General features: G+C 39.4%; 1 protein-coding gene across 4 annotated transcripts in view; it reads right to left on the bottom strand.

The window, feature by feature from the left end:
- Positions 1 to 21,026, bottom strand: part of tbc1d22a (TBC1 domain family, member 22a) — a 153,935-nt gene that overhangs the window by 37,211 nt on the left and 95,698 nt on the right. For 3 of the 4 annotated variants that reach the window (XM_044108834.1, XM_044108832.1, XM_044108830.1), the window contains exons 11-12: positions 12,377 to 12,452; positions 1,968 to 2,095 (exon numbers count right to left, since the gene is read on the bottom strand). In XM_044108834.1, coding sequence (XP_043964769.1) covers positions 1,968 to 2,095; positions 12,377 to 12,452 — 204 coding nt within the window. Of the gene's footprint in view, positions 1 to 1,967; positions 2,096 to 3,436; positions 4,098 to 12,376; positions 12,453 to 21,026 lie in introns of those variants that run through there. The other variant, XM_044108833.1, reaches the window with a different exon arrangement.

Here is a 21,026-nt window from a genome sequence, read left to right as displayed (position 1 = left end):
GGGAAGACATGTGGCAAATGTCGCCAGGCCGGGAATCGAACCTGCGACCGCCGCCACGAGGACTAAGTCCTCAATACGTGGGTCGTGCTTTGCCCCTGTGCCACCACAGCACCCTGAACTAGCTGATCCTTTAATATATAAAGATTCTTTTACACAATTTATGAGTTGTAATATCTTCACTCTGTCAAATTTTTAAACAGGAATGTCAGTGATTTGTTTTGCATCTTCCAAAATGCTGGTTTAAGAGGGTCTACAGAAAAGACCGATGTGAAAGTTACATTTTTTAAAAATGAAAATAAATAAATAAAATACATTTCTTTTGTACAGGGAACCATCATCAACACAAAATACAGATGTGTGAATGAGGCCGAGAGAACTGGCAGAAAAGTGGAGCAGCAGGAAAAAAAAAGCAGTGAAAATGGAGGAGTGTCAGCACCTCGGGGTCAACTATCCAAAGCAACAGGAAGTGAATCAAAGAAGAGCAGAGAGCGCAGGCAGAATGGAGTCCAGAGCGTATTAGGAAGGTTTACAAGTAGTGATGAGCGGCTTAGAAGCAGTGGCACTGATAAAGGGACGGGGCGCCGAGCTGAGGATGTGAACGTTTTCAATGGCGGTGACGAAAACGGACGGAGTCAGAAATGAGCACATAAGAGTTAAAGTCATGGAGGCCAGACTGTGGTGTTTAACGCGTTCGGAGGGGATGGAGGATTTATGGGACAAAGGATGCTGAATATGAGTCTCCCAGGGAGGCAGAGAGCCTGCAGAGCGGGTGATAGGAGATGCTAAGGGCAGAAAGAGAAGCGGATGACTTGCTGTGGAAACCTGCAGAGGATGCAGCCGGAAGAGTAAAAAAGGGATTTGTATATGTACATGTCTTTTTTAGTATTTTTTATAGAGCTAAATGAGGATTTGTACACTTTTCAAAATAGTGGAATTCAAGGTAAGTCTTCAAACTCTCATAGAGCAGTACTTTGGAGATAAAAACAATATAAATGACAATTCAATATAACATTATACAATTTATTACTGTAATTAATAACGTATTGTCCTAGTATTCTACATTCTACAGCATGGTGAAGGTAAACTAAAGCATAACAACTTCATATTATTTTGAAATGTCTCTCCAAAAGTTAACTTTCTGTTTTCAGGTGTACAAGGTAGCAAAAAAAAAAAAAAAAAATCTCCCAATTTCAATAACGATAAACGCATAAAATACAATCAAATATTTATTCCAACTACACAAATCAACAAGTCATTGAGACATTAGGAATAATAACTTTTTTTAAAAGAGTTCTAGCAAAGTTTTTTTGGCATTTAGCTAATAGAAGTAATTTTGGATATAAGTGTAGTCTGATTTTTCTTCAGACAAAGTGTAAAAAATGTGTGAGTATCGTTTAATTGGGGTTATTAAAATATCTGGTTTCAACTATAAATAACTCTTTCCAAATTTAGGCTCTAAATCAAACGTTCGATTGAACTTTATTACACAAAACTGCAGTTTGAATATAAAGAAATTAGAAGAACTTTACATAGAAATCAAGCACTTTCCAAACCTTGAGTTCCTTGAAGATGCTTGAATTTCAAGCAGGTGCTTTTCAGCACCCACATGAATAATGTAAAAAATGCAGAACGATAAACGAAAAAATTGTTGTCTTAATTATAACATAGTGAAATACCGCATTATTTCTCTCCTCCCCTTCTTAAACTTTTCTCTGCTGAAAGAAATGACAGGAAAAAAGAAGCCTCACACTCTGACGTGAATCTCAAAAGTTTTTGTCATCTCATCTGCATAAAAGTGAAAACTCAGAACTACATGCCGCGTCATATTGCAGTTTTGTCTTTGGGGAGAGGGGAGAAAAAGAAAACGGATGTTGTCGTCGGGGAATAATTCCTAAACCCTAAAATCTCCTGCAGAGCCAGAAAAAAACCCCAAACGTGATAACGGCGGGCCCTGTGTGTGATCGCACCTGATACGTGTCCCACAGTCTGATCGTGCACCGCAGCGGCAGCTCCCTCATCAGGAGGTTGTTCATCCAGCGGAAGGCGAACTGCAGGTACTCCACCTCGTACTGCTGCATATGGCGGTGCACAGACTCTGGCAGGAATTAGAACAAAACAAAACAAAAGAAAAATACATGATATAAAACCCTCAAAAACAGCAACAAAAGAGAACAGAGGCAGAACGCTTTTGAGGCAGGGGGCTTGGTGAGCGAGGAACCTCAAAGCGACACCGTGGTTGTGAGGTTGTCTTCCTGAACTCCCTCTTCTCTATTACAAAACTGCTGCCATCGGAGTCACGCGCGCGGCTGTTCCCTCATAATTGAAATGTAATTACAGAGCCATCCAAATTGTCTGGGAACGGCCTCGTACCCGGCGCGGGATGAGAAATGGAAGCGGAATTGTATTGTTAACCAACACTCCAGAGAAATTGCATGTCGCTCCGATGGAGACTGAAGTGCATATAAATTAGGTCAATGGCGTCCAGAGGTGAAGGCTGAATGACGGCTTACATGTAACGTATAGAGAGCATGTTAATTACTTCTTTGACATCGGCGCCCTCGGCAGAAGCTGATAAAAATTGTGTTGCGCCGACTCCTGACCCGTCGCGGAAAGTCAAGAGTGTCGGAAACCAAAGATCGGGACCCTGTCACTTAAAGGAAAAAAAAAAAAAGAAAGGATGGGGGGTGAAAACTCCAGAGTGAATATTAATGAGGCATCCCTCCATTTCTCACTTTCAGATTCAACATTTCAGCTCCGTGGAAAAAAAATGGTAATTATTTCTCTGCAGATAAAGAATTCCCTACGAAGGAGTTCACTTAATGTAGAGTATTTATAGAGAAATGTTCCCCTTTTGTCACATTATAACCTCAAATATCGATGCTTTTATTATGGCTTTCATAAGAAACACAAACAATAAAACATACAAATTAGCGCAGAATTGTGAACGGGAAGGAATAATGTGACGCAGCTGCAAATCTGTTGAGTCACATCTCGGCGTGATTTATGTCTTACCACAGATTCTCAACTGGACTTGTGTCTGGACTTTGACTAGGCCATTCTAAACTAAGGGCATGCATCTCCAAATCATGTGGTCAAATATTTTCATATCTATTTAATTGGCTTTTTCCTCCACGATTGATCCGTATTTACCTCCTTCCATCTTTCCCATCATCTGATCTTCTCTTTTCAGCGTAAAAAAAAAAAGTAACATTTTATATCCAATTCTAAAGAGCTTTAGATCTACTTAATCTCCTAAATTATAATTAAGGTTGCACTGATAAATGCAACAGTTGCCAACTTAGCTACTTTTCAGCCAGGAAAAAAAAAAATAAAAAAAAGGGAATCAGCAGGTGAGGCTTTTCAAAAGATTGCAGTTTTCCATCCGATCACCAATCAGTGAACTCCCACTGGCAATACAAGTAGAGTGATAATTACCTGCTTTCAGACTTCATTTATGAATTTTGACACGTCAGGCTCAACAGACACAAGTAGCATATGAAAAAAATAACAATCAGCCCAATTCAATTAGCCAAGGTCCGACCCAAACAGAAATATGACAAAGTAATTAAATAAAAACAGAATTTTTTTTTTTTTAAACCATAATACTTATATTTAGTATGCTGTAACTGCCTTCAAGAAATTAAAGTGGTTGATAAATGGAAACTTGTCAGTGGTAATTCAGAAGCTTTCTGAATTCACTGCCAGGTGAAATTATACAAAGACCTTAGTACAGGTAAACAGTTTTTGAACATTTTTATGGTTGCTGAATCTATTGCGGAGCAGATGAAAACAAAAATGTCTCCAAGACGCCAACATAAGTAAAGAAACCACAGATCTCCTTTCCACCATATTACAGACTGGATTGCTCTTCTCCGCCTGATCCACTGAACGCACAGAGAGGACCACATGTTACACGCCGCGCTTTCAATATGGCCGCGGCGCGGGGCTCAAACTTCAGTGTCGGTGTCACGGCGTGCTGGCAGAGAAGAATGGATGAGAGGCGAATACGTCGCCTGCGTACAGCGGCGGCGCCGAGAGTGACTGCCTTTGTTCCCCGTCTTCGTTCTTGATAAATGTTTGCTTGACGCCGTCTCCACCTAACAAAAGATTAAAAATACCACCCAGTATTCTGTGACTCCTCGTTTCATAGTCATCAAGCCCATGACACTCATTCTTCCTCACACACACACACACACGCATGAACACATACATACACACAACTCATAATAGAGCTGTAATTATGGAGCTGTCAGGGAATCTATAAGAAAAGCCAGTTAAGGGAGGAACTATCGCATCCTCTTCTCTCACACTCGCTTGCTCTTAATCAGAGCTGACTGACAACACACACACACTGCTACAACAACCCTTTTATTGGTAAAACATTACGTGGATACTTCTAACCAGTGCCACATGCGTTATTACTACCGTCGAACACACACCTGAACGACACCTATTTGCTCTGGAAGACACAGGCGAGGACGCGGGGTAAACACAAAGCTATTATTTCACACTCCTCTCCGCAGTTTAATTATCACATGCTGCTGCAAAAGCATAAACAAGGAAAGCTCATTAACGGCACATGCATCACGGTGACAGATCTGAGCTAGCTGCCAAGCAGAGGCGAACGGGAGCGGAACTACTTTAGACAATGTTAAATTACACTAATGAACTTGCTCCTCCTAATATTAGCGACTTCTGCAAACAGCGAGGAGGGGGAAGGAAAGAGGGTGTGGCGGTGGCAGCGACAGAGGGCAGGGTTATTCGTTATATCGCGACAGAGAGGGAGAAATATTGAACGTTATTAAATAAAAAAAAAAAAAAAAAAGTTGAAAAAGTATGAGGGGAAGTTGTAGAAGTTGAACGTTATTACTCATGGCGCCGCTGGAACAGTGCTGAGCATGCTGAGTGGGGTTGTTATCACGGCTGAGGGTGACACGTCTCATAGGCTGATTGACTGATGAGTCTGGTCCTCCAGCCTGGTGTTGGGTGTAGTGTTGGCTCTCCTCGTCCTCAACCTCCCCCAGCCCCCACCGCCGCCCCTCGGAGAGACTGCAGCCCTCGGCTGGTTGGACAGCAGGAGGTCAGAGGTTCTAGTGAGCAGCTCTCAGGTTTCTGCTGATGAGGCCGATTCTGCCCGACTTGACACTCTCCTTGGTAAAACATGCAATTACAGTTAGACTTTTTTCTCTGTTTTTCCCTCTTTCTCATTTCATCTTTTTCTCTGGCCCATCATCCAACACTCCTAGTATGTTGACACTTTATCTCACTGCAACCTTCGTCTGGTGTGCTTTTTTTTTTATAGCTACATTAAATATAAAAACCAGGTGACACGTCCTTCTTTGTTAAGCGGTTTCCACCAATTGCTTACAATTTCTAGGCCTGTCACAATATCAAACTTTGCTGGATCATAAATTGCTCCAGAAGTTATCGCGATAAACGATGATATTGTCGTTTATCGAGATAACTTCCGGATCAATTTATTATGATCAAGAAACTTTAAATTCTAATGAACATTTAACACTGGAACTGGAAGACATTTTAAATATCCAAGATAAACAACGGAAACAACAAATAAAATGAATTATGGAATCTCTAAATAAAATTGTTGCACAAGAAAAGGGCTAGTTGGGAGCAAAGCACCAGACTGAACACCTTTTTTTCCATCCAGTTTTTGGTAGGAAATGGAAATTATTAAGCTAGTTAATGAGAGCTAGTGTCTCTACCATCATCACAGCTGCAGTTTGCATACATATAATGAAAAGTCATATTTATCATCATGACCATGACATGTCATGAAAGTGTCTGGAGAGCTGGTTTATTTTCTCAGGGCCAGCACTTAACTCTTTTGAAACTCATCTAAAGAACAGAAACTTCTTTGTGTCAATAAGTAACATTTATCAGAAGGTTTATTTGTTGGAAAAAATTTTGATTTATTGTTGTAATAAATGTCTGCTTTTTTATATAAAATAAAAAACAAAACTGACAATATGATTTGAGATGGGGGTTTTTTTTGTTATTGTTTTTTTTTTTTTTTTCCATTTTCTTCCCTGTCTGAATCAGAATCAAACAAGGAGAAGCAGCTTTCAATTTCTATGCAAGGAGAAGCAGCTTTCAATTTCTATGCACCACAAATCTGGAACAAACTTCCAGAAATCTGCAAAGATGCTGAAACACTGAGGTTGAGGCTAAAACTGGATCTAACCCAAGAAAATACTCGTCTAGTTAGGAAGTGACTGACATGTTTGGTTGACACGTTTGACTGATGCCTATAAGAAGTTACCAGGTTTTATGACAAACGTATAAAAAGCCACAGTTGTTAACCAAAGCTTTCAGGGTAGACAAAGTAAACTTGCAACCTCTACACTGAGGTTTTTCATTTCCATGGCAGCACTGTGTAATATTTATGGACATAAACTGGAAGAGAAAGTATATTTATTTCAAAACCTTTGGTGTTCTGACAAGGCACCTACGTGAAAAAGCACAGTGGGGCCTTCGTTTTCTATTCCATATATCTTGAAAATAATCCCCTTCATGGCATTTTGCAGTGACGGGCGCGGAAAAAAGGCTCAAGAACTAAACGTTTTGTCTTATTATCAAGCTGAAACAAACAAAACACGCAGCAAGTCAAGTTAAAGAACTTGGAAAAAGCTCCAGACTGAAAAGACTGCCGATAAGAAGTCTTTAAATCTCTTGAAATACATCAGAGAACACGAACAACTCAGTGTGGTGAGCAAAGGGTGATCTCTACAGACTGTGTGGGAAGAGAAGGAAAAATTGTGTAACTGACCTCAGGTCAGGTTACAAGCAGACCTCAGTGTGAAGCTTTGAAAAGCAAGGGCCTGATTTCAAAAGAAAACCTTCTGCTGAAGCTACAAATAGAATATACACAGATGAAAAGTCAGGTGCAAAACCCACAAGGCCAATACTATCATCTCCTAATGCTACAGAAAGGGTAATTATCCATTTCAAACTCATACACATATGGAAGGATTCCTTCTTTGCTACAGTCACTACAATCTCACAGCAGACCCAGGATCAGCGTGTATGCCGCAGATGCACGCTTTCATTAGCACAGATAGATTCACCTTGGGGCAATTTGCATGTAGATGAACTTGTACTAATGCACTAGCATGCTGCAAATACAGAGATAAAGGAGATGAAGAGATCAGAGGAACGCTGCATGCCGACAAAGTGGCTGTTGTTTTTTGAGGCGGTACATTCGCCGGCGTCAAGCAAGGCTAATGGGAGTTAGAGTCATTAGCGCAAGACGATAATTACACAGAGGGGTAGTCTGACGGACGAGTGTGGCGACACACACACGGATTTCAAATGTAAGATTTAAAGCGAAGAGCGAATGATCAAACATAGAGGTGCAATGATACCTCAAAAAACTATGGGTTCAAAGAAAAGAAGTGCTGCAAGTTTAGCTTGGCTCCTAGGCATTGACCTTTTCCAGTATCCTTGGTAATTATAGTTTCATACAGTTAGTATTTCAACAATGCTAACTAGCATTAGCAGAGACATTGTTTTGAATGGCTCTTTTCCCTGAACTTCAGAACTTTGTGAGGCGTTCTTAGTTTTTTTTTTTTAACTTGTTTATATTGACCTGCTTATAATGGTCTGCTCATTACGACGGCTATTATTCCTACACATTTTAAATGATATTTATTTACTCTGCAGATAAATACAAGGGGTCAAAAGGTGTCCTATTAAATGGTACAGAAGAGGTTTTTTGATTCTGCCAAAGCATCTCAAATCTTTTACTTTCATCTTTTATCATGTTTCTATATTACATCTAGTCCTAAAATTTTAATTTGCACACAACTTAGAGTAGAAGACTACATGGGTACTTAATATTTTAGAATCTTGTATTTTATGAAAAATAAACACGTCTTTCTAAAAGAATATGTGGCACTTTGTGAATGCATTTTTTTTTACTAAATGCAGGTGATTCTACTTCTGTGAATTTCACAGGTTTCTCTAGATTAATATAAAAGTACACTAGGAATACAATGGCTTTATTTTCAAAATGAATAAAATAAAAACTCTTATGTGCCACACATTTTCCTGTCATTCAAAAAAAAAAAAAAAAGGAAAGAAAATTCCTAGAAGAGGCACATGGAAAACACAAAGCTGAGGGAATGCCAAACATTACAACGTTGGTTGAAAACTGATCAAACAGTAGGAATAATTGTTCTCAATAAAGAATATGTTGGAGACTTTTTACTTTCTGTATGAAAAAAAAAACCATCCTGATATTTTTTGTTAAGAATGTGAGAATTTCATTCCAGCTAACGATCTTGCTTGCTAGCTATTTATTTGCATATTTCTTACTTCATGAAGCAGCATCTGGCCAAGGAAGGTGTGTAATAAGCACACAGATCTAGCAACATTAAGGTAATAAAAACAGAAAACACCTGAAGTTCTTCATTTCTGTCAGCTGTATCTCCTCTGTAACTGACCTATAAATGTCCTACAGTTTCATCTATTAAATATCACCAGCTAGAGCGGTAAATTAACACATCTCAAAGGTAAATCAATTTGTTACTCATGGATCAGCAAGACTGAGAGAAATATGGGAGAATTCAATTGTCAGAACTGCAGAGAAAACCTGAATAAAGAATAAAGAAAATACAGTTCATTTGGGATTTGTATTAGCTGTAAGAAACGTACGGCTCCGGCAAATCATCCTCCCGCTGTTAGAAGACAGAACCCCACATTTTATCGAAAAACCAACAGCAGCCTGGATAACCCCGCATCTGATAAGTGCTGATAGGTAATTTTGGAGCAGATGAGAGGCTATTGTTCCCAGAACAGATGCTATGTCGACAGCGGGGCGAAAAACAATCCTGTAACACAAGATAAGAGGTATCTGTGATCTCATTAGAGCTGGTAATGTCAAGCTAGCGGGGTATTAAATATCTCTGCCGCAGCTATGATGACAGGGCACTTATGGAGGAGATACAGTAAATGTGTTGTCATTTTTTTTTTTATGTTGATCTCTGCAAGATGGAAGGACGACCATCAACTAAACAATAAGACTGGTTCTGTGTTAATAGCGTCAGCAGTGCTTGGTCACATTTTGTCATATGAAGGTTAAAGGTTTAAAAATAAAATCAGATTTTTTTTCATTCCAGCTTTGATTTTGTTCCGATTTTTAATTGATTCTGGCTTTGTATTGGTTGTTTTAAGTTGCGAAAAAAGCTTCAATAGTGCTATTAAGAACAGTATGTTTCTTCAAAATGGTGATTTGCACGATCAGTTCTTTATCTGTAAAACTTTTACAAAATACAACTTCACAATATAATCAACGAATATTATGGTACGACTTATGTCGTATTTTTAACTCGTATCACGAGTTATTTTTCTCGTGATCAGGAAAAATAATTAAGCTTAGTCCTGATATTCTGTTGTAGAGTCGACCTGGATTCAAAGAACAAATAAAAACAAGCTTATCAAACAAGATGGCAGCCTCGTGTGTGCCAACATCACTCTGAACTCTAAAAGTATACTGGTACAAAAACTAAAATAAATTAAAAATTCCAGATTTTCCATAAAATCTTCAAAAAAAAAAAAAAACCTGATTAATCCATCTGTTGGGTTTCCTACATGGCCTTTGGTGGAGTGAAAGTCTTGCATCTTTCTTTAAACTAAACTTTCCTAAAGTGTATATAGTGAAAAATTTAATCACAGCTCTGTAACTGTGATGAATAATAAGTAGATAAATGATGATTTTGTTATAATAATACAAAGAAAATATTCTCAACTGCTTCTAAGTGACTGATATATACTAGAAGTTAATGACATTCTGGTATTTAAATCATTGTGCTCATGTTTGCTCATCAAGGGAACAACTGGGGCGTAAAAAAATATATTATGTCATGTTTAACTGGAAAACTTCTCAGAAAAGAAATATACAAAGATAAATAAGCAGTAAAGCTCACAAACTCTAGAGGAAAACCGTCTCTGACTGATCTGATCATCCTGAGATCAGCTGAGATCATCCTGGGAGGGGGAGGAGTCCTGGGAAAAAGAATTCCAGGGTTCTTTTTGCAAAAAAAGAAAAAAAAGTACCAACCTTTACCGACATTCATGCACCATTTAAATGCAGCGGGTGAGTCGTGCTCGCCCTCTGGCTGACGGAGCGAGCGACGGCAGAGCGGGACGGCGCCGCAAGTTTGCCAAGAACGTGAGCCCTCGGCAGAAGCTTGCTGTGATAAGAGCGTGTTTCGCACAATGCATCATGTACGCCCATGCATGCCTCATGAGTGTTAGATTGACTAAGTTAGAAATGGAAGCTTTTCTTTCCCCCCTGGGAGTAAAAGGGAAAAAAAAAAAAAGATAAGATGGAGAGGAAAAGGGCAGCTTCGGTAATTAACACATAATTTTAACCATGTGTGGGGAAATGTCATTAAACTGTGGATGAGTCCACTCGGTTTGCATAAATTATCTCCCCGGCCTCGTATTTCACCCTGTACTGTATTCACAAGCGCGCACGCTTTTCCGCCAGCTGAGTGGAATGCTAAGCAGCCGGACGCCATTTTAGAGACATGTAATTAGAAATAACTCAAAGTTATACAAACTTAGAGCAAAACAAAAAAAAAAAAAAAAAAAAAAAAACTTGTTTACATGCACAAAAGATTTAAAAAGCACACAGCATTAGTGAACCACAATGTTTTCTTGATAAAACAATGTTTTTTTTTTAAAACATTCTCACACTGATGTATGTGGAAATGGAAGGCGATACGACTGAATTGGTGTGCATTAACTCAGTTTCAGCATTCTGTCTGCTTCGCTTCACAACAAGCAATAATTATAGTGACTCTGCTCAAGCTGAAATAAACCTCTGCTGCTGAGGTACAATTTTCCTGTGTTTGTTCTTGGCAGTTGCTTATTTGGGCCTATTTAGAAGACGGGATAGAAAAGATCGAAATGATCCCGCACAAAGGTATCAGTCAGGAGAGGGAGGGCGAACTGTGGGAAAATGTGTCATGGTTCGTTGAAACTTAACACAGGCTGCGGTGTATTATGGGCCCAGCTACAACGATAACATCACCAAAGGAATAGCACATCAACAGTGAAATATGTAAAATATGGCGATGGCAGGAGTTGTGGCTATCAATTTTGATTTATTTATTTGATGTTTCGGGGTGCGGGTGTCAAGGTGGATGAGATTATGAGAAAATTGTAAATACCCCACAGCAAAATAAGTCTTAGTTAAGACTTAAGTCTAATAAAATAAATTAAAGAGACACTTCAATCAAGCACTGTATTTTATTTATTTATTTATTTATTTATTTATTTATTTATTTTTATGTGGATGGCTTACTGAACTTGTTTATATTTTGACCCTCAAAAGTTTTTTTGATCTTTTTATCCACTGAATTCCTCCTATTGTGGTTTGTGATCAGACATTGTTTTTTTTTTTTACCTCAGGTGAAAAAAAATTGGCATTTCCTGGAGAATAAATCCACTACAAATTTAACAACCACAGTATAGTCAAGACTTACAATCAAATTTACATAAGTTAATTTTTCAAAATTAAAATGTTTCTGTTCCTCTGCTTCAGCTTCTCTACTCCATGTGACGTGGTTATACTCAAAAAAACCACATTTAGTTGGAAACCAAGTAAAAAATTCAAGTGCAATTTCAATCGTGAATGTCCAATCAAACTCTGATGTGAACAAAAAAATTCACTCTGCTCTAAATATGTAGGTTTCTTATGGATGGCAAGGGTATTGGAGACCACTCTAAAAGCAGGAAGTGGACTACAGCACAGGGCATTCTGGGTAAATACAACCAAGAAATTGCTTGTGGTCTTCTCCTCCAAAGACAATAAAAAAACCTACTAAACCTCTGACACCAATCCATTTTTGTTCACATTTCGTAAAGACGGACGTTGCGCTCAGTGTCTTCTTCAGAAGTCTTTATGTTGCTCCCCTTCGTAGGTCTTGGTGCAGCGACACCACAGGCAAGGGAGTGAACAGGTTTTTCAAAGTTTGGGTCCATCTGACACGATGTAGTTTGAAAATGTAACAAATGTTGCAATTTTAGTCCCCAGTGGAACAAAGTTTGCCCCGATACCCAAAAGCAGTTTGTGATTTTCTTCGAATGACCTCAGAGTTGGAGATCAAGTTAAATTTAAGGAATACACAGAAAGATTTAGCTGATCTCGAGCCATTGAGGGCAGTTACGTCTTTTCTGTAAAACACAGGAAAGAGGCCGGTGATAAAGCACCCAGGCAAAAGAGAGGCATAAAGCAGCAAGTGGAAATCAAGTCAAAACGGATGCATTGTTAGCAAAAAGAACTTTATGGATGGGTGGAGAGAGGAAGGGAGGGTGGGGTGGATGAAAGGAAGCAAAGCAGATGACTCACCATCAATCCTGCTGACCAGCTCCTCAAGGGCCTTGACTTTCCTCTGAATGCCTGGCTGGGCAAATGTATAGTTGTCCTGAGGAGAAGACAGAAATCAAACAGAGTCAATGTGGACCTGGGCGCCGTCTAGAACAGAGATATGACTTCACATAGCAGAGTTGTTTTATGTTCTTAGTGTTTTAAGCCTTCTGCTAACTCTCCTGAGTGACCCGATGAAAAAACGATGATGAAGAACCAGGTGGGAAAAAAAGATTGGGTTAAACGGATAAGAACAACAACAAAGCAAAAGCAAAACAAAACAAAAACTGTTTTTATTGTGTTTTGAAATCGAATGTTTGGAATTTTGTCCGACCCGCTGTGAGAAAAAACCAAAACAACAACAACCTGCATTCAGAAAAAAAGCAAACATGATTCGTTTTGTTCTGCAGCCACTGGGCCCCGAGGGGTCAGCGTTTCGCGGCGCACAACAAAAACAAGTGCAGAATTTCACAATTTTCACTTCAACAATACATTCTCGCCAGAGTTCAGAGGCTATTACAGACATCAGACGTGTTTTAAGGAGGCAATTTCGTCCGAGGCATCTTCTGAAACGACAAATAAAAGAGAAAAGGCCAGCTAACTGAAACTGGCACGGCAACAGGGAAAAAAAAACAAACAATCAATCTGGCCTTCTATGATTATGAAGCTATGAGAAAGCAGGAGAAATTGTGTTTTTGTTTGCAGCAGCGGGGAGGCTCATTCCCGATCCACTTAGATCCCATCCAGCAGTCCGCCCCGAGGACCTACTTACGTCCAAAGACAACTTGCACGATTTATGGCGGTAGTTTAGATTTTGCTGCTCGTCACAGAAATAAAAAGGGAGAGAGAAAAGATACACACTCTTAAATGTCTAAACTCTATTTTGAGACTTCTCTTTCTTTTAAAAAGAAAAAAAATATACATATATGGGGATAATAAGCCAGATCATAATCACAGGAGTCCGCAGAGTCAGACGGTCGAGCTTGCAGAATACAATCCGTGCGGGATCAGCGCGTAGGCATTTAAGTGTGTGAGTGTGCGCCCGAACACGCGGACGCGGCGAGGATTACGTTTCCTTGAGGGGTCATTTCGGCGTGGCTGGAGAACAGCTGATGAGGCAAACGACCCCACAGATGGAGAATGGAGAGAGAGGTGGAGAAAGGAGACGAAGAGTAGGAGGAGGAAGACCATTTCAGCAAGACTCATTTACCAAAAACATTTTTAAAAATATCTAAAACTGCATCTCCAGCTGTTTTTCAGGCCTACAAGATGCTAACAGATGCTACATATTAGGTTGTGATCCGGTTACACAGATAAGAACCTCGTTAGATGATGTCCGCTTGCCAAATAAGGCAGATTTCTGAGGTTTCAGTGATGACGCCGTTGGCAAAACGTTGCTTTGTTTAAGGAGAAACTATTTAAATAGGTTGCAATCAATCCAAACCACTCCATGAATTTTGTGAATTTTTTTTTTTTTGGCTGCAATTGGAAACTGCAACTGGAGTAAAAACAGGCTACAGCAGCAAGCAGCCCCACTAATTAAGCAGCTAATGTCAGCCCTATAAAATGTTTCATGATTATAATCATATAAAAGGTACAAAAATGCAAAATAAATACTAAATTGAGGGGCTCTTTTGTTTGCCATGATCTGTGTATCAAGACCAAAATATTTAAAGTATTAAATATGTTAATTATTTTTTTCTTTTTATATACATCCAAAGTTAGAATCTATTTTCTTGCGATCAATTATTTTTATTTTAGTAGTTGTCTTATATCCACAAAAATATGGACAATACAACATAATCACTATAAGTGGAATAAGACATGGAAACAGAAAATTGGGCCCAAAGTTGGAATATTTATAGTCACACGTTTCCGGTACACACGTAAATCTGACACACAAACATCCACAAAGCTACTATTACTGGTTCCTTTTTGCTTCAAAATATTATTTTAGCCACAGAATACATTTTTTTTTCTTCTTTTAACCCCTTAAGTGTTAAGATGACTCCAGTGTTCTCATGTATCTTACATGTAAGTGTTTTGAGGGTGAGAGGTAAGGAGTTTTAAAAGAGGAACTAGTTGTTTACTTTACTCAGTTAAATAAATGGAAGCATTTCTCTTCCTAAAGTTTCTGGTTTGTTTCTGAGCTCTCTCCTCACGTGTGTGATGAGGGTTTTCATGTCTTCACATCTATTCCAAAGCAGGGCTGCTCATCTTGAACCTCAGAAAGGCAAGTAGCCATGACAACAGCAACTTCAGCGCTCGCATTTACAATTGACCTGAAGCTGCTTTAATTGATCTTTTTCTTAAAATTCTCACAAAACAATTGTTTCACCTCCGTATTCAGCCATTAGCTTGATTTGCTGTTTTTTTTCCCGCCTCCCTCATCATCTCTCCATAATCCCGCCTGAAAGTGATTAACTTCCACTATGCCTCGCTTTCAACCATCTGAAATACCTTTTAACGTCACTTTGTTTCTTGTTCATTTACGTTTGTTCGCCAGCCTCCATATTCTGCCCCTGAGCCTCCTTGCCTTTCTCTTTTTCCTAACACTCCACAGTAATGCAGTTAAGAGCTAAGCAAGTGAGAGGGCCAGAGCAAGTAATTACATTTGCATTATTGAAGCTGCTGCCTTTAATCAACTGCCTTTCTCTGCCTCTTACCACCTCTTCCTCTTCCTGCAGGCTTTTTCTCCCACCGCCTCTTAAACCGGGCCTGATACGCCTCCTTCGTGCATCAATGTAATAACACAGGAGAGCATGGAGGCAGAATAGGGCTTTGACATTGAGCCGTCTCTAAGCAAGTGAATAAGGGACGACTATTTGGCTTTTAAAAATTGCCTAGACTCCTAAATCGTCAAAACTAAACTCTTTTGTTCATTTGGAGACATTTGGCAACTATCTATCCGTGTGTTCCCAAAATCTTCCGCTGCTATTGTTGCCTTCCAGGGACAGGTCAGATTTTTGAAATGGGCTTGTGTGAATTTATCATTAAGTTGTGTTACTTGGGTTAGAAAGATGTCATACTGCAGTGAGATTTGTGGGAAAGTGAAGAAGAAAAATGAAAACAGATGAGTGTGATTAGAGGTCATTTTACTCAAGTATCTATGGGACACAAAGGGCACCAGTAGATATTAAACATCTGTTTATTTTATCAATGTTCACATTACTACAAGAACTTTTACTTCCTAAAAACTCCAATGTATTAGGGCGTGCTTCACTCCACTTGATGCAGACGTGAATCGGACTCTTAAGCACAAAGGTCAATGTTTACGACCGCATACGCAGTGACGCACATCGAACAGCTTGGCAGGAAACAATGTTCACATCGAGTCGTTTAGTATGCGACATCTTGAGGAAGAAACCTGGAGACGATTTTTTATACAAGTGTCTGACAAAACATAGAAAACTGTATGATACATCAATGAAGGAATACATGGACTTTCAAGTTTAGATCTCGGGTAAGGATGAGGCACTGTGTCAAGACAAGTGGAAATACCGGAAACGTGTATGAATGACCATGAAACGCCAAACTTTTGTGGACAACAGGCACAGTATGCTTCAGAATGTGAGAGTCTTTAGGACTTCACCTTATCAGCTCATCTGCAGCGTAGAGGGATCATTTTCCTACAACGTCAAGACCTGGAAGAGTATGGAAATGTACCACCTCCAGCGTCTCGGATGACAGCAAAATCCCTCCTGTGCCTGTTTGTATATATTTTACATCTTTAAATAAAAACCAAACCGTTCCTCTTAAATCTGAGCCGAATCAGGCCCCTTTCGCAAAACTTGGCTTGAGAAATCTGAATATATTTCACATCTTTCAAGGCCTGAAATTGAAATGATTAAACTTTAACCTAGCAGAAATCCAAAGCCTATCCGTTTTCCTCCTTATTTCTCCAGATTTGCCATCTTTAAACTGACTGATAGTCATCCACAATTTTTTGCCAAGTAGAAACAGACTGCTGCTGGCACAAACTTTAAGTGTTTTTAAATTTGACTCCTCATTTACCCAGACAAAAACCTTAAATAGTGACATTAAACTCGATTCTTTCAAGCTGAGAGGGTGAAACAAATGTTTCTCTACTTGCACCAGGCATCCTGATGGCCCTTGTGTCAGGCCCATCTGTGCCTCGCTCCCCACGGTGAGAGAGACGATGTGGTTCAGCCCATTCTCACCCCGAAGCACCACTCTCCCCTACTTCCCTACAGATGGATTAATGTCTTCCTTCCTATTTAGAAAAGAGACTGATGAAAATCTCAAGTTCAGCTTGAGCTGTCGGAGTCGTCACAACCGAACAGAAAAATCGTCAGGAAGGAATAGTGGTGTATCGTCAACAGAGTCAAGCTCCGCTGGTACACGGGGGAAACAAAGGACTGGCCTGACCCAACAGACGAGCTACTGAAGCTCAAACTGCTGAAAGAGATTATGTGGGTTCTGACAGAAAGTTGTTGCTTCAGCACCAGAAATGGACTGCAAAGCAAAGTAAGAAGGTTGAAGGTCCTGAACTGTGGAACCGGACACTGTGCTGACAATCCATGGGAGGAAGTACTTTGGGCAACAATTTGTTGTAAAATCATAGATTCTGCCACCCATGTAAAAGTTAACTTTGAAAAGTACCACCTACTTACGTATAGAAGCCCTCATGGGAACTGTCTCACCTAACGGCTATGACCTATTTTGCCACAAAGCAAAAACGGTTCAAGAATACTTCTAAGGATCACCCAAAATGTTTGAGATGCTCCAAATTCACCAGACCTCAATCCAACGGAGCATCTGTGGGATGTAACAGACAAAGACGTCAGATCAGAGGAGTCTCTGCTGATCAAACATGCAGGGCTGAAAGGATCTGCTGCCAGCAACTCGGGGCCAGATACCATTGCAAACCTTTAGAAGTCTAGTGGCGACTATGACTCAACGGGTCAGAGCAGTTTTGGCATTAAATCTAAGACTAGCACACTATTAGCAGGCGGTCATAATGTCAATTCTTCTCTGCGTCTCAACAGAGTCCAATGAACACACTGATCTGCTCACCTTTAATGTGTAGGTTTATCCCTGCCATATTTCCTTCTTCTTTGTAGCCCCCTCCGTTTTCAAGTTCAACTTAAAGAACTTGACTGATGTATTTTCTCTTGCCTATGTAGCCGACTACTGCCTACTGATATCTTGCTGCTATGAGAATAAAATACCCTTTTCCTTGTCATATTTTTACCATTCACCATTACTTTGCAATTTCATTTTTTCTCAGATTTCCTTTAGATTTTATGTCATGCCTACCTGTCTGTTACTCCTTCTTGCCTTCTCCTGTTTTGTCATGTTTTTTCATTTGCCTCCACTTTTACTCCCCATCTTCTTGTTCTCACTTCCTCTCCTTGTCAACTCCAACAAGTCCCATCTTTGATCAGCTGAGGCAACACAAGGAAATCGACACCAGCTCGTTTATTATTCATACATTTTTCCCTCTTCTCCCGCCATCTGTCCGTCAATTCACAAAAAGCGTAAGTGAAACTGCTTTGTGGACACGCGTCACATAAACAAGAACGCATGTGTCTCTTTCAGAACAAGGTGTCAACAGCTTCCCGTTCTCTCCTCCTTTGTTCGTTCCCTTTTCTCATCCTCTCTTCTCTCCCAGTCAGCTGAATCAATAGCTGCTCTTCACCTCTAAGTCTATTCTATTAGGGACAACAATGGCTCCACATTGGACTGAGATTGCCTCCTTTTGTGGCACCGGATGTCTATCAGCAAGTTGGACAGAACCAACGCAACAGAGCCGGAGGAGGGAAGTATACGTGTTTGAGAGAGGAGAAAGTGTGATAAGTCAAGGGAAGAACGGAAAAAAAAAAAGAGAGGACGGGTCAAGATAAAGACCAGACAATAATGACACGACCGACTGAAGGACAGGGCAATCATCTGTCATTCACTACTACTGTAGGTGCTGGAGAGCAGAACAAGGAAGCAGAGTCATAACATGAGCGGGTTTGGATGTATAGACAAAGATGAAGTTAATTACACATGCAGAGATGTAGCAAAAATCTAAACATTTTGGTCTTAGTAAAATTTGTCTTTATTTCCTCTCTGGTATTAAAATGGACAAGAAATGGTTTCTTTCCTTAGTTACTTCTCAAAACGTAAAAGACAAGAAGAACTTGCCACTCAAGTAAAGTCCAGAAATAGCTACTTTAAAACTCACCTAAATTTGCCAATATCCAAACTGCAGGAAATTATGCAATTTTTTTAATAGCTTGAACTGGAAGCAGTTTTAGCTGCTTTCTTCAGGTAAAACAATCAGTAACAATGCCAAAAACACAAAATACTTTTAGAAATTTCAATTTCAAAGAAGCAAGGTTGTGTACTCCAAAAAACATCAATCAATTGCTAATTTTCATGGTAATATCAGTCAGAAAAAATACATCACAGTAGTTTATTATTCGCAGATATTTCTGTACAACATAAAGCCACATTATTTACGGAAAACCTGTTATGGGATTTTTTCTTAGTGAATATTTAAAATATTCAAAAGAAAACACAGATTGGGAAGCTAAGAATACCTGGGCACTAAACTACTTGATATGCTATTGGCTGGGATTTGCAGAGCAGCCAATCCAAGATCGGCGTAGTTTTTCCTTAACATTGATTGGCTGAGTTAGACTGCAGATATTCGCGTCTGCAGTTGTGCTAAGACGGTTTCCACTGTGTATATTAATGAACATTAAGGTGTATCTGGTGTTAGAACTACTAAAATAGGAAGTTATTACAATTTTTAGAGGGTTTCTCAACTATTTGCGGATCATGATTACCTAAAGAGGCTAGAACAAAGTGAAATGAACTTCAGCTAGCTTAATTTAGTTTTTTTATTGATGTGTCTCATTAGCAGACCAACAAAATTACTCATTGGTTTGAAGTCAAAGAAAGTAAAAAAAATAAATAAATATACTGCTTTGGGTGTTACTTTGTGAGTGTCACTTTGGATGCTCAGCTTACACAAAACTAAAGTGCTAACAGCAAGCACACAGGGTGAAGCATTAGCTTAGCAATTTAAGCTAGCCATGCCACCTTAGATTGTAATATATGTGTATTACTTGGCTTGAAGGTGCTTCATTGTGCTTGATAAAGATGAAACCATTACCAGTCTTAAAGGTTACAATGCTAATGTATCAGCAGCAACCACAAAGGGTTAGCGATAGCTTAGTAATTTAAGTTAGCCTTAAATTACTAACTTAAATTTAAGTTAGTAATTCAATAAACAATAATAACCTTGTTTATTGGTTATTATTATTAAGTTGATTGTTATATTTGTGCATTTCTTAACTTGATGCTCCTCAATACTGCTAGGCAAAAATAAAACCGTTGCCAGTTTTAAAGGTGACAATGGTACAATTTTCAACTGTTAATGTACCAGTTTTAATAAGAAAATTGTCCAAGAGACTCAAACAAAAGCAAAAGAGCAATGGCGATTCCTCAGTTTTCAAAGAACACTTTCAGTACACAGAACAGCCATGCTTTTCAATTATCAGAAAGTTGTACTACCTAAGGCAGCCCAATCTAAAGTGTATGACCAAGAAAATTTGCTCAGCCAGCAGGACAAACTAGGACTCTCTAATTATGTAAACTGCTTCTAATATACTGAATATATATATAAAAAAGTCAGGTCACTGCTTTACTGCCGAGAATAGACAGTAACTTGGTACCTTAACTGAATCAAAATGCACGACCTGTCGCCTACATCCTTTGCATTATTAAAGCAAGAGAAGCCTGAGCAAGACATTTAAAACTTAAGAGGGAACCTAACGTGTTTTTTTTATTAGCCTCACTTGATTCTCATCACATCTTTCAAGCAGCTGTTGCCACTTCCATCTCGGACGACCTCTAGTTTAGCAGGTGACCAAACATGTTGCAGATTGTAAAAGAGGAGGGGGGGGGTGAAGAAGGTAAAACTGTGAGCTAAATTTTTATCAGAAGGAAATCTAAGGGGTCCAATTAACTATGTGCTCGTCATTCAACCTACAAAGGTAAAGAAGACAAACGTACACAGAGGCAGGCATACACATCAGCCGGCTGATCGGTTGGTTTGTCTGTCTGTGTAGGTTAGTGTTTGGGAGGGGCGGATGAGTGACAGACCAAGGTGATGCTGCGGTACCCTTGGGAAAACAAGAACAAGACATGGCGTCTGGTTTGGTCCGGCTACCGTCTGCTAGATGTTGTCCCTCAGACCCCTGTTTCACTCCAGGGAAGCTCCATCTCTAGCCGCCACCCCAGGAACAGATGGTCACCTTGACAACGAGTGAGCATACTCCGAGTGGCTTGCAGTCCGAAACGAAAGTGATAAATGATGTGCATAATGTCAGATTTGTGTATTTTGTATGTATTGAATGCATTTGGCATGACTACAGACCGTCAATCAAAGTTGACTGAAGCAAGTATGTGAAAGATGGGAGATCAGGGTCAGATCATACATGGACTTCAGAACATTTCTGGAGAGGAAGGAAAAACTTGAACATCAATTTTTAGGGCAAATCAAAAACAAAAATGAAGAAAAAATAATATTAATTTAATTTGGGTAGAACAGACCAGCCAATGGGGCCAATGTACTTAATGTTTTATTTTATATCAAGAAAAATATAGGACAGCT

The sequence above is a fragment of the Gambusia affinis genome, linkage group LG23 (genome assembly GCF_019740435.1).
Source record: "Gambusia affinis linkage group LG23, SWU_Gaff_1.0, whole genome shotgun sequence".
Taxonomy (NCBI): Eukaryota; Metazoa; Chordata; class Actinopteri; order Cyprinodontiformes; family Poeciliidae; genus Gambusia; species Gambusia affinis.
Note: the sequence above shows the minus strand (reverse complement) of the source record. Positions and strands in the feature narration are given on the sequence as shown.